The sequence below is a fragment of the Astyanax mexicanus genome, chromosome 1, assembly GCF_023375975.1.
Source record: "Astyanax mexicanus isolate ESR-SI-001 chromosome 1, AstMex3_surface, whole genome shotgun sequence".
Taxonomy (NCBI): Eukaryota; Metazoa; Chordata; class Actinopteri; order Characiformes; family Acestrorhamphidae; genus Astyanax; species Astyanax mexicanus.
The window spans coordinates 8,093,535-8,108,099 of record NC_064408.1 but is presented as its reverse complement, the minus strand read 5'-3'; the positions used below and the strand labels follow the sequence as shown (position 1 = coordinate 8,108,099).

Below are 14,565 nucleotides of genomic sequence, written 5' to 3'. Positions count from 1 at the left end.
CAGCTGAATACACCACATCTTTGTGCTTCCTGGTCCATCATTATTCCATCTAACACAACGCAGAGTCCAGCTAGGGAGCCGTAGGAGAGAAAGGGTTACATCTTTGGTGCCGTGACCCGGATGTGGTGTGAAGATCAGCGTGGACGCATCCCCAGCCGACAGCGTTATTTCTGATTAACTGAATATCCTTTATATTTTATATATACATAGTGTTCCTGTGCTCCTGTCTGCTCGTCAGTGCTCCTGTATTAGGATACCCTGATTACAATTTACCATTTGTCCTGCAGGTTGATGCATCAGGGGAAGGTCTGGGGGCTGTGCTAGCCCAAGTCCAGGATGGGTCTGAGCGAGTTATTGCTTATGGGAGTAGGGGCCTCTCTCCAGCTGAAACACGCTACCCTGGCCATAAATTAGAGTTCCTTGCTTTGAAGTGGGCTGTCACAGACAAATTCTATGATCACCTGTATGGAAACCAGTTTACAGTACTGACAGACAACAATCCCCTTAAATATGTCATGTCTACAGCAAAGCTTGATGCAACAGGGCAGCGCTGGGTGTCACAGCTGGCCATGTTCAATTTTGATGTCCAGTACCGACCAGGAAAAGTTAATTCTAATGCTGATGCATTATCAAGAATGTCACATGGAGATGTGCAGGCAGTGCTGAACATGTGCCCACAGCGAGTATTACCAAGAAGCAAGGCAGAGGTTCCTGTGAAAAGGCCAAAGGCTACTGAGGGTGCACCAGATGTGATGGAAAGCTCAGAAAGTCTGGGAGAGCCTGAGTTGTGTCAAGTGGAAGAGCCTGACCAGCCACTGTCAGCTGGACATGATGTATTTGATGGGGTCGGCACAGATGTGTTACCAGCTATGACCAGACAGGAAGTCAGAGCTAACCAAAGAGCTGATGCAGTGATCAAAGCTGTTTTGCACTGCAAAGAGCGTGGTGTCAAGCAGTTTGGTACAGAGCACATGGAGAGAGAGCAACGCCTTCTTTTAAAGGAGTGGAGGAGGTTGGTGGTAAAAGATGGCATTCTATCGCAGAGTTAGAGCAGGCCATGGAAAAGATTTAACCCAGCTAGTCTTGCCAGAAAAGCTGAGGGAGGTGGCCAAGACTGCGCTACATGATGACTTTGGACACTTTGGGGTCGATCAGACATTTGCTTTAATTAGAGAACGTTTTTATTGGCCACAGATGTTTAAAGACATTAAAGTGTGGTGTGAACAGTGCAAGAGGTGCTGTCTCAGGAAAACCCCTGTTTCTGGCCTGAGAGCTCCACTAAACAGCATTCATTCTACCGCTCCAATGGAGTTGGTCTGTATAGACTATCTGACACTTGAAAAATCCAAGGGTGGCATAGAGAATGTGCTCGTGGTCACAGACCATTTCTCTAGGTACTGCCAAGCATACCCCACAAGGAACCGAAAGGCAAGTACTGTGGCCAAGGTGCTATGGAGAAACTTTTTCAGTAAATTTGGATTTTCTGTCAGATTGTTATCAGATCAGTGGAGAAACTTTGAAAGTGCAGTGGTGAAAGAGCTGTGTCAGATTGGAGGAGTGCAGAAAGTTCACACAAGCCCCTATCACCCACAAACCAATGGAAACACTGAGAGGTTCAACAGGACTCTAATGAACATGCTTGGGACCCTGCCACCACACCTAAAGTCCCAATGGCCTGAATATGTAGATGCAATGACACATGCGTATAACTGCTCTGTTCATGACTCCACAGGTTACAGTCCATTTTTTCTGATGTTTGGGAGACATCCAAGACTGCCAGTGGATTTGATGTTTGGGTTTTCATCTACCAAAGATGCTTGTGAGTACACAGACTATGTCAGAGATCTCTTTGAGTGCCTCACTCAGGCATATGATCGGGCCAAGCACCTGTCCAGAAAGGCTAAGAAGCAACAGAAAAAGCATTATGATCGAAAGGCCAGAGTACGAGATTTTCAGCCTGGGGACAGAGTCCTGGTTAAAGTGTGTCATACTGAGACCAGACACAAGCTGGGAGACCGCTGGGAGCCTTCCCCCTACCTAGTGGTGAAAAAGCAATCCAGAATCCCAGTCTATGTAGTTCGTTCTGAGGAGGATGGCAGAGAAAGAGTTCTCCATGAAAATCTCCTAACACAGTGCATGTTTCTTCCTGCCCTGAACACAGAAACACCACAGAGAATTGAATCAGGGGACGAGGTATCCCATGCAGACACAAGTGAAGTGCTGAGTGAAACAAGTGATGCTGGAGACCAAGATGAATCTGACAGTGAGGGTGACGAGGAGCAACAAGGGAGTGATGCTGGTGAAAGGAGCTGGTCAGAGGTGGAGCAAGAAGCAACTGCAGTCCAGTCAGTTAGTTCTGAGGACAGTCCAGTAACAGAAGCTGTAGGAGAGAAAGGGTTACATTACCTTAAAAGCCATTAAATCCTGTTTCATTTAAGCTAAACAAGATTTAAAGCTTTGTTTGAAAAGATTTATTTGTTGGGTCGGGGGCTAAGTGGGCACGTACTTAAAGCATTCATTCATTATCCCTAGAAGATGTCCTGTAAGGGCTCTCTCAGACTCCGGCTGCTGAGGGAGAAGCAGCATGATCCAGGATTTGAACCGGTGATCCTCGGATCATAGTGGCAGCACCTTAATCAGGTTACAGTTACAAAAAGTTTTACTTAAAAATAAGTAAAAACATTAAAATACCAATAAGATCTCTATTTTCAATTTTAGGTAAATTAATGAAATTTTAGTTCTCCATAGTCACATAACATGTATTCTGGTTATATAATATATATTATATATATTATATATTTTATATATATATAATATATTTTATATAGTATTTTATTTTTGATGATTATTATGTCTTACAGCCAATGAAAACCTAAAAATTATATTTATAATTATATAAGACCAATTGGTACTTTTGGCAGTGTGGGCAGTGTGCCAAGTCCTGCTGGAAAATGAAATCTGCATCTCCATAAACATTTTCAGCAGTGGGAAGCATAAAGTGCTGACAGATTTTGTAATCATTTTCTGTAGTTTAAAATTGCTGACCCCAAACATAAAAGATGTTAGTAAATTTGAACATAACAGGATGTTTAAAGCCACTCGCAAGTATTTTTAAGACTATTCTGTTTGTATGATTTTTCATTATAGATAATGAATAGATAATTAATCATAATCAATGTGCTTTCAGGAGCACATCCAGTGAGTGTATAACAGTGTTATTCTGCAGATAAAACACAACTACACACAATAAGATGCTGCTTAATATAAATGATTTATTGATCATTAATAAAAATAATAAATAAAACAAAAATATAAATAATAAAAATATAAATATTTTATGCCACCCCAGTAGATCCAACTAGAAGCCACACTAGAAGCCCTTAAAAAGCTCCCACTGTAACTTCTAGTTTTTCCTCTGGTTTTATTTTCCTGATCCTCATGCCCGTCCTGCTAAGCCTCCTTTTTCTACCAGGTTTTACAGAAACCCCCCGGTGAGTAAAGCCAAAGGCGACAGTGGCAAGGAAAAACTCCCTAGAAGCTAGAGGAAGAAACCTTGGGAGGAACCAGACTCACCCGGGGGACCCATCCTCCTCGGGTCACAACTGCTTATAAATTTTGGGGAAACTAATCTAAATAGAAAAGGCAAAGTTTGGGAACGAACTTCAAGTTGGCTTGTCAAATAGTTACTAAGTTGTGTAGTGTGTGGTGTGGAGTGTGGTGTGGAGTGTGGAATGCGTGTGTAGCGTGGGGTGGTGTGGGAAGTGGAGTGTGGAGTGTGTGTGTTGTGTGGAGTGTGTGTGGTGTGTGTATTTGTTGTGTGTGGTGTGTGGAGTGTGTGTGGTGGGGGGTGTGGAGTGTGTGTGTAGATTTTCATGGTTCTAGATAAGAAACTGGGACTTGAAGGGCTGTTTGAAAAAAAAATCAATTCAAGTTTGGACACCTTGAATGGAAGTCTATGGGAAAATTCCAACTTTGACAAGCCAACTTAATTTAATCTAATCTAATCTAATTGATCTATTGTCCGTAACCCTGCCCAGTCTAAAGTCCAGTCCACACGACGGTGTTGAGGTCATGACTTGGCCTCGAAGCAGGACAGGGCGACGGCGAAGGCTTGAAGGGCAGTGAAGGGGAATCTGTAGTCCAGAATGAAGGAGTCTTCATCAACCCGCCCGAACTGCATCAGAATAAGGTCCGCTGTGGAGACACAAACAGAGAGCCCAAACATGAGTAAGTGAGAGCACAGAGCTACAGCAGAGTGAGAGAAAGACAAAAAGAGAGAAAAACAGATGAGTAAAGCCTAATGAACTTACGCTTTTCAGGGTTGATGATCTGGAAGTTCTTGACTGAAGCCATTTTTGCTCTTCCATGGAACCTGAGGACGTATTCTTCTCTCTCAGAGTCCCAGACTGGAGATTTATGCACCAGGTTGTACTGCTCAGATTCCTGTAATGATAAATATGAATAAATGTCTAAATGAGGGATTTTACATTAATTAACACTGTTTAATCATCTGACAGCACTAATCTAAATGCATCTCCTAATTGCAGCAAACTCCAAATAATCTACTGAGCTGTTATTTAATATCAATAATATTTAATATCGATATGATGCATTATATTATATTATATTTTATGCATTATAAATATTGAATTAAATGAATTATGCATGAAATAAATACCATATGTATTTTCGTCCGTGTATCAAACTTACTTTGTCTATGGAAGTGAGGACGACTGTGGTGTTCTCTTTCTTCTTCTTCAACCCCAGAAAGTTTTTCACCTACAACAAACAAAACACACAAATCACACGTTAAATCATCTGCAGCACTGAGCAGAACCCTAGAAAATCGTATGTGTGTGTGTATCTATGTATTACTTATTACTTACGTAGTGGATGGTGGTGACTTCAGTCGGATATTCAGGTTGGCCTCTTTTGACGTTCAGTGAGAACTCGGTAAACTTCCAATTGTACCTGTAGGAAACACAGAGAAGCTTTAGAACACGTGCATCAGACCCACTGAGAGAGACGGACAGAACTGTAATCAGAAATCTGAACATACCTTAGCTGACCCAGAATACTACCACCCGCACTAGAATCGCCCAGCCGGATCTTGTAGGTGTTCTGGTGGCCGATCCTCCGTGCAACCATCAGTAACTGCAAAGAAAGAAGAACAGAGAGAGAGAAAGTGGTTAGTGTTGCTGTGGTATATGTGTAGGTTTCTAAAGTATTGCTGTTGTATATGTGTAGGGTTCTAAAGTGTTGATGTGGTATATGTGTAGGTTTCTAAGATGTTGCTACATAGTTGCTAAAGTGTTGCTAGATAGTTTCTAAAGTATTGCTGTTGTATATGTTTAGGTTTCTAAAGTGTTGATGTGGTATATGTTTAGGTTTCTAAGGTGTTGCTACAAAGTTGCTAAAGTGTTGCTGTGAAATATATGTAGGTTTCTAACGTGTTGCTAGATAGTTGCTGAAGTATTAATTTGCTATAGGTGTAGGTTTCTAAAGTGTTGATGTGGTATAGGTGTAGGTTTCTAAGATGTTGCTACATAGTTGCTAAAGTGTTGCTAGATAGTTACTAAAGTGTTGCTGTGGTATAGGCGTAGGATTCTAAGGTGTTGCTACATAGTTGCTAAAGTGTTGCTGTGGTATATGTGTAGGTTTCTAAGGTGTTGCTACATAGTTGCTGAAGTATTACTAACCTCTTTGCTGTCCCCCTCCTCTCGGTACAGGCGGTAGACGGGATTGTCCCTGTTCTCTCTGTCCCGTTCCACAAAGCACTCCGTCATCCTGCCCATCGGGAACGGCCGCAGCAAGACCTTCTTCATCTTTTCCGTTTTGATGTCCTTGGGCTCCTCCTCTGGTTCTTTCTGAGGGATGTTCTCCTCCTCACCACCAGTGCTGCTCTCCTGCTCCTCCTCACTTTTCTCCTCAGGATCTGAGAGCTCCGTCAGGGGCTTCACGCAGATGAACCTGGGTCCTGTGCTGGAGGCCACAGGTTCTTCTAGGTGTTTCTCGTCCTGTGGCTCAGGGATCTCCTCCTTTATTTCAGGAGTTTGGACCTCGGATCTCCTGGCCCTAAAGCCCCTGCGTCTGGTGTCCTCGTCTGAAGCTTTGAAGAAGGGTTCTCCTGGAGAGAAACGCTTCTTCAGGAGCTCCCTCTTCCTCTGTCTCTCTCGCTCCATGTGCTCCCGTCTGGCCTCCTGCATGTTCTGGACGTCCAGCTCCTCCCTTGATCTTTCTTCTGCCGCCTTCTCTATGTCTCTCTCCTTCTCCTGCTCTCTCACAGCTTCTCTCCTTCTCTCCATCTCTCTCTGTCTCTCTTCCTTCTCTTGCTTCATATCTTTCTGTCTCTCCTCCTGTTCTTTCTCCATCTCTCTCTGTCTCTCCTCCTGTTTTTTCCCCATCTCTCTCTGTCTCTCCTCCTGTTCTTTCTCCATCTCTCTCTGTCTCTCCTCCTGGTCTTTCTCCATTTCTCTCTGTCTCTCAAGCCCTCGCTTCATCTCCCTCTTTCTTTCCATCTCTCTCTTCCTCTCAATCTTTCTCTCAAGCTTTCGCTCCATCTCTCTCTGTCTCTCCTCCTGTTCTTTCTCCATTTCTCTCTGCCTCTCAAGCCCTCGCTTCATCTCTCTCTTTCTTTCCATCTCTCTCTTCCTCTCAATCTTTCTCTCAAGCTTTCGCTCCATCTCTCTCTGTCTCTCCTCCTGTTCTTTCTCCATCTCTCTCTGTCTCTCTAGCTCTTGCTCCATATCTCTCTGTCTCTCCTCCAGTTCTTTCTCCATCTCTCTCTGTCTCTCCTGCTCTCGCTCTATCTCTCTCTCTCTTTCCTCCTCCTCTCTTTCCATCGCTCTCTTTTTCTCCTCCATCTTTCTCTCCATCTCCATCTTTCTCTCCTTCCTCTCTCTCTCTCTTTCCTCCTTCTCACTTTCAATTGCTCTCCTTTTCTCCTCTATCTTTCTCTCCATCTCCATCATTCTCTCCTCCCTCTCTCTCTGCCTCTCCTTCTGCTTTCTCTCCATCTCCTTCCTCATCTCCTCTAACCTTCTCTCCATCTCTCTCTCCTTCTCCTCCAGCTTCCTCTTTTCTGTCTCTATCTCTTCCTCTTTCATCCTCAGCTCATCTTCCATCTTTTCTGCAAGGGCTCGGTCTCTCTCCTCCCTCATCTTCTCCTCTTCTTTCATTCTTTTCATCTCCAGCTGCCTCTGCAGAAGAGCCTCCTGTTCCTGCATCTTCTGTAGATCTTCCTTCCTTTTCCTCTTTACTTCTTCCTGCTCTCTCTCGATCTCTCTCTGTCTCTCCTCCTGCTTTCTCTCCATCTCCTTCCTCATCTCCTCTAACCTTCTCTCCATCTCTCTCTCCTTCTCCTCCAGCTTCCTCTTTTCTGTCTCTATCTCTTCCTCTTTCATCCTCAGCTCATCTTCCATCTTTTCTGCAAGGGCTCGGTCTCTCTCCTCCCTCATCTTCTCCTCTTCTTTCATTCTTTTCATCTCTAGCTGCCTCTGCAGAAGAACCTCCTGTTCCTGCATCTTCTGTAGATCTTCCTTCCTTTTCCTCTTTACTTCTTCCTGCTCTCTCTCGATCTCTCTCTTTCTATCCTCCACCCTTCTCTCCATCTCCCTCTTCCTTTCCTCAATCTCTCTCTTTCTCTCCTCTAGCTTTCTCTCCATATCTTTCTCCATCTCCTCCCTCTTCCTTCTTTCTCTCTCAATCTGCTCTACTTTCTCCTTCAGCTCTGTTTCCATCTTTTTCTCCAGGGCTCTCTCTCTTTTGGCCTGACGCTGAAGCTCCTTCTGCCTCTCTATCTCTTCTTTTCCTACCTCTTTCTTCCTCTCCATCTCTGGTTCTCTCTTATACCTTTTCTCTTCTCTAAGTTGCTCCATCTGTCCAACTCTGTACTTCAGCTCCTCCAGTTGCCTCTTCAGCAGGTCCTCCATTTCTCTGTTCTTCAGCATCTCCTCTTCTCTCTCTCTCTTGAGCTGCTGAAGGAGGAGTGTGCTCTCTCTCTCCACGTCCGGACGGCTCTGCACTCGCTCCTCCAGCTCCTGACTCTCTTCTGCTACTGCAGACGAGTTCATGTTGCTCCTGAACCAATCCTGTTCTCGCTTCTGCTGGATCTTTCGCTTCTTCTCTCGAAGCCTCATCTTCTTCTCCAGCTTCTTCTCCTCTTTCTCCATCTTCTTCAGCTTCCTGTTTAGCCTGTCTAACTTCTGTTCTGCCTCGATCCTCTCTGACTGAACCCGGCGGAACATCTCGTCCTCCCATTGCCTCTCCAGTTCTCTGTCATTATTGAAGAAACGGGAGACTTTGTGGACGACGTCTTCAAAGAACCAGCGCACCTCTCTGATCCTCTTCATCTTCTTTACTGTCTCCTAATAACAATCTGAAAAAAGAGGAAAAAGATTAAGATCTAAACATCTAAACAGAAAGAGAGAGAGAGAGAATGGAGAGTGGAAGGTAGGGAGAGAGGTAGAGAAAGAAGAAGAGAGAGAAAGTTGGAGTGAGAGATCTAGAGAAAGCAGAAAGAGAGAGAGGTGAAGTGAGAGATATGTAGAGAAAGAAGAAGAGAAAGAGAGAGTAGGAGAGAGAAAGATATGTAGAGAAGAGAGAGAGAGACAGGAAATAGAGGAAGAGGTGGAGGGAGGAAGAAAAAAGGAGATGGAACGTGAGAGAGAGAGGGGGGTAATAATGATGTACATGTAATTGTAAAATAAGGCTAACAATTAACAGTACTGTGACTGTAATAACCATTGATATAAGATCAATTAATGATGTCAACTAATTATTAATTGACGCTAGTTAAGAAATTATTAATCATTTTTGATTTTAATAAAAAACGTATTGATTAATACATTATTAACCAGTGGCAATTAATAATTAGAAAGAATGCAAGTATGCATTTTGAATAATATTAATATATAAATACATTCACAAATTCAATAGCATTTCAGCAACTGGGTATGACACAGCTAAGTGGCATTTAATTAAAAAATATAATTATTAATACATTATTATTGTTATATTATACACAGAATGCAAGTATGAATTCTGCATAATATTAATGGGTGTGAAATTTTCCTGATGACTCAAAATAAACATCACCGTTATTTTGAAGTGTATAAATTCTAAGGATATGGAGCTATTGGTGTTTTTTTCTTTTCTTAGAAACATCTATCTATTCTTCTCTGGGAACATTGATAGTCATTTTTATGCACTCAAGTAATTTATTAGTAAATAAATTAGTGTGTACAGATGTACAGGTGTTTTAGAAGTACATGCATTTTATTTTGACTGGAAAAGTGCTCTCAGTTTTTTGGTATTAACACTAAAAGAATAGTGTGCATCTCTCTCTGTGGTCCTACTGTCCTGATTATATAATTATCTGCTGGCTACAATCCTCCGTTCAAAAGTTATTAGCACCAAAAATTTAAATATAAAAAACGTGGTCAATAAGGGTAACAATTAACAACAGTACTATGACAATAATAAACATTGTTATATGATTAATTATTGTGTCAACAAATTACCAATTGACACTAGTTAAGAAATTACTAATAATTATAATTGTAATTAAAACAATGTCATGAATAATTAAGTATTAACCAGTGTCAATTAATAATTAGTTAAGTCACTGGAATGTGTGAGAGAGAGGTACTGTAGTAATGTAAAGGTAACACTACAATAAAAGTAACAATTAACAGAATTATGACAGTAATAAACATTGTTATATGGTTAATTAATGTGTCAACTAATTATTAAATGACACTACTAGAGATTATTAAACAATTAAACTATTATTAACAATTAATAATGAGTTGAGTCATTGAAATGTGTGAGAGAGGAGTGATAATGAGGTAATGTAAATGTAACACTACAATAAGGGATCACGGTAATGTTAGGTTCATTTTTGATATTCGACTTAACGGCACTTTTTTAAAATAACTTTTTAAAAATTTGCGCAACGCCCTTTTAATGTTAATACTGAAAAACTATGAGCACCTTTCCAGTTAAAATAAATTACATGTATTTTTAGACCACCTCTACATCTGTACACACTCATTTATTTACTAATAAATCACTTCAGTGCATAAAAATATCTATTAATGTTCCCAGATAAGAATAGATAGATGGCTGTAAGAAAATAAAAATACTAATAGCTCCATATCTATAGGATTTATACATATCAGAATAACAGGGATGTTTACTTTTGCATACCCATTATTAATATTATGCAAAATGAATACAACTCTATTATATATTAGATTTTATATTTTCACAAATTGTAAAATAGTATCTTAGCAGCTGGGTATGACACAGCTAGGTGGCAGCAAACACAAACACCCTTTATATTCACAATACCGTGCCAAGTCTATTGTATATTAAATTGTATATATTTTTAAAAATTATACAATTTAAAACATATTACATAGAAAACTAAAAACGAATATGATACAGTTAAGTGGCAGCAAATATTATTATTATTATTATTATGATTATTATTATTATTACAGACAGAAAGAGAGACTCACCTTTCTCTACAGGACTTACTGCTGAATGATCCATGAGCTCCTAAACTCCTGCCTTTAGAACCGCCCGTCGCCACGGAAACGTTCCATCCAGGCCCCGCCCCCTCCACTCCAGTCCTTTATATGACGTCACATCCAGCAGCGTTCCATTCCGTTCAACCTGAACTGAATGACGTCACATAGCGAGAAAACACAGTGTAAAACAAGCACAGCTGATCCCTTTAAACACTGTATCTCCAATAAAGATTATTCTTTATTATAATTTATTCAACTCATTCTCCACTACTGTGCAGGATTTGCATATAAAATAATAATCAAAACGCTAAAAAGAAACGTTTTACACCAGTTATATGGTAAAAACTTAAGATAGTGAGACAATCTCACTATATCAAAAACCCAACCACAGCAAAACTTGTATAAATAAAAAAAAAAAACACAAAAAAACACTTTTTTAACAATAAAATAAATAATACATTTATTTAAAATACTAAATAATAAATATATTGGTGATTCCTTATGCCAAACCGAGTGCAGCTTATTAAAAAAACAACGATGTAGTATATATAAGGCAAGCTTTATTATTTTTCTTGTTTAAATGATTTTATTAGTTTTTTTATGTGTAATTATAAGTCAATCGTCTTTTTTGTATGTTTACAGCCCCATTCATATATTCATACAGAAAACTTGCACACAACTCCTATATGAAAACTATAAACGTTTTGTGTACATTTTAAACATATGTGAACACATTTGACTTGTATGGAAAATAAGTTTATTTATTATTGCTTCTTTAAAATACTTTTAATAATTTATTAATTGATTTTATATGATTCTAATTAGAGATGGGACCGATCCAATACAATATCGGTCTTGGGGCCGATATTAATGTAAATTAGCTTATCGGATATCGGGTGACTCCGCCCGCTCTACTTAACAATCCATATTCCAGTCCGCAGTTTCAGCTGGGCAATAAACCCGCCTTAATGTTAACACGAAATGCATCGCTGGTGCAGATTCCAGTTCCACAGTTTACCCTGAACCCCCAGCAGCTTCAGTCTGTGGCTGACTGAGTAAACTTTAGCTGTTTGTCTATAAAAAAAATTGATTATCTAAAGAGTTTTCACTTTGAAAACGCCGAACAGCAGAACGGCTACATGTAAAAATCTGTTGAAAAAAACTGTGATTAATTCCTACCCACAACCAGCTGTAAGAAATCAATCTGTTATTAAAAAACTGTGAATAATTCAACCAGGAAATACAGTTAGCGTTGCCGGTTAGCCATTAGCCACCTCCATTAAGATCTGCAGTCTGTTAGCCTAGCTAGCACTGAACCAACAGCTGCATTGCGATGTTGTAAAGGTAATAACTACAGACTGGAGTAAACTTTAGTCATAATCCACATATCCTAAAAAAACACAGTATCTAAAAACACTAACCAGCACAAACAAACCCATCTTTTCATAAAAAAACAGTGATTAAATTCACTCAGAAATACAGTTAGCATCACCAGTTGTCATAATCTAAAGTGAAATACAGCCATAATCCACATCGAATATCAAATAACAGATTCTACTCACTACACCCAGCACTACGAAATCAATCTGTTATAAAAAACAGTGATTCTTTCAGATCGGAAATACAGTTAGCATCACCAGTTAGCCGTTAGCCATCTCTATTAATTTTATTTTAAACAGCTTTCTCTTTTTTTATTTTATTTATAGATTTTCTTGGAATAACAAAATTAGAAGAAACAAGCAACTTCATTCCCGCCCCACCCCTCCAAATGTACATAAACATATACAGTATAATAACATGCATCACCTGCATCTATGAAAAGCTTAATTTTTAATAAACAAAAAGAACCAGAATATGTTTTATACTTTTGATTCTTCTGAATAAGTATCTCATTTATCTTTGAGGACAGATCTGCACACTCTTGGTTTTAATTTTAATCTTCATGAGGGAGAGTCACCTGGAATAGTTTTCTCAGCGTCTTGAAGGAAGGAGTTCCTGGAGGTGCTGAACAATAGCTGCTGCTTTTCCTTTAGGCTGTGAAGCTCCAGCTCATCCCAATTAACTCACCTCAATCTCAGTTCATCAGGTTTAGATCAGGGGAATAATGTGGAGGATGAACATTTTTTTTTACTGTTTACTACATAATTGTTACTACGTGAAAGTGTCCCTTAATTGTTTTCATGTGTTTAATATTAATCTACCATGTAGAAAATAAATTAAATAAAAAAGTAAAGAAAAACACCGAATAAGAAGGTGTGTCCAAACTTTTGACTGGTACTATTTATGATTTTTTAAGGGAAAATGTAAGTCTCAAAAATCAGCGATTTATTCATCTCAGAAAACAGTTACAGCTCCTTACACTCTAACTTCATGAACAAATTAATGAACATTGTTTTCACACTACGCTCAGGTACCATGTGTTCTATAAGTGTGTGTGTTTTCTTTATGAAACTGGGGCAGGAATAGGAAGAAAGTGGTTTAGTAGAGGTGAGTCAGATCTGCCCTTGGTGACGTAGAAAATGTTCTTTTTCTTTGTAAACTTTTCCCACACAATGTCGTAGATCTGCGTGATTCTACCAAAGTACTGAACTACATTGTATGGACAAATGTATTGGGACAGCCGCTCTGTGTTTCTTTTGAAATCAAGGGAATTACAAAAAAAATCTAAAATTTTATTACTTTATTCTTTAAATATTACAACTTTATTCTGGCAATAAAGTAAATAATTCTGATTAATTCTCATAATTTAATGACTGCATTCTGAAAATTCTTATTATTCTCAAAGTTTTGTGAATTTATTCTTATAATTGTTACACATTTATTTTTCATCTATTTTCTTGAAATAATTACATCTTTATTTAAAAAATAATTATACATTTATTATTTAATTAACATAATTACATCTTTATTAGTAAAAAATACATATTTATTCTTTAATTAAAATAATCGTCTTTATCCTTAAAATGTTACAACTTTTATTCTCAAAAAATATTCTCAACATCAACTATGAATTTATTATGTAAGTGTTACAACTTTACTCTTTATATATCAAAACTTTAATTTAAAAATATTCATGAATTTATTCTTTAAAATATTATGACTATTTCCCAAATAATTATGAATTTGTTCTCTAAATACTGTGATTTTTATTCTCAAAATAATTTTATTCTTAACATAATTATTATTTAAGTATTACAACTTTCCTCTCAAAATAATTATGAATTTATTCTTTAAATATTCTCAAAATATGTTGAATTTATTATTTAAATATTATAACTTTTATTCTCAAAATAATTAAGAATTTAGTCTCTTAATATTATGAATTTTATTCTCAAAAAAAGTATTCTTAACATAATTATAAATGTATTCTTTAAGTATTACAACTTTAATTTCAAAATAATTATGAATTTATTCTTAAAATATTTCGACTTGATTCTCAAAATAATTACAAATGTATTGTCTAAATTAATGACTTTTATTCTCAACATATTGTGATTTTATTCTTAACATAATTATGAATTTATTCTTTAAGTATTACAACTTTATTCTCAAAATATTTGAACTATATTTTCTAAATATTGACTTTTATTCTAAAATAATTATGGATTTATTCTCAAAATATTACAACTTTATTGTTTTAAAATGTACAGCAGTGCACATTTTATAAGTTGCTCAATTTTTCTACATGCTGGGTGCAATTACACACTCACACCAGGTCTCCAAATCCCCAAAACATAAGGACTGTTGCTTTAAGGAACCGTAAATGTTGTAATTCATTGTATTTAGTTGTATCCCATCCATATTACCCACACACACACAAAAACACACACAGCAAATCACCGGTACAGTGTGTCCTGTCACTTACTGCGCAGCGTTCTGAATCTGGCCTGTTAATTGTCTGTAATTTTCTGTAATTGTTTGTGATTTTGAGTTGAGGCTGACTGTGTTTAGTAGGTTATTAATGTGATAGTGCTATTCCTGCAGCAGCCTACTGTACCGTCATCAATCAAATCCTAATTAACACACTAAT

General features: G+C 38.2%; 1 protein-coding gene across 3 annotated transcripts; it reads right to left on the bottom strand.

The window, feature by feature from the left end:
- Positions 1-3,912: 3,912 nt before the first annotated feature.
- On the bottom strand, positions 3,913-10,666 carry LOC103038156 (golgin subfamily A member 6-like protein 22). 3 transcript variants are annotated; one of them, XM_049486216.1, is made up of 8 exons: positions 10,524-10,666; positions 7,509-8,377; positions 5,700-7,211; positions 5,060-5,154; positions 4,887-4,971; positions 4,711-4,779; positions 4,311-4,443; positions 3,913-4,194 (listed from the first exon to the last, which is right to left on the bottom strand). In XM_049486216.1, exons 2-8 carry the CDS (start codon positions 8,349-8,351, stop codon positions 4,070-4,072), a joined length of 2,862 nt encoding a protein of 953 aa, XP_049342173.1. In that variant the 5' UTR covers positions 8,352-8,377; positions 10,524-10,666; the 3' UTR covers positions 3,913-4,069. The 3 variants fall into 3 exon arrangements, with proteins under 3 accessions (XP_049342173.1, XP_049342143.1, XP_049342119.1); XM_049486186.1 differs by having other exon boundaries at positions 5,700-7,301; positions 7,599-8,377; XM_049486162.1 differs by having other exon boundaries at positions 5,700-8,377; positions 10,524-10,665.
- Positions 10,667-14,565: the final 3,899 nt, after the last annotated feature.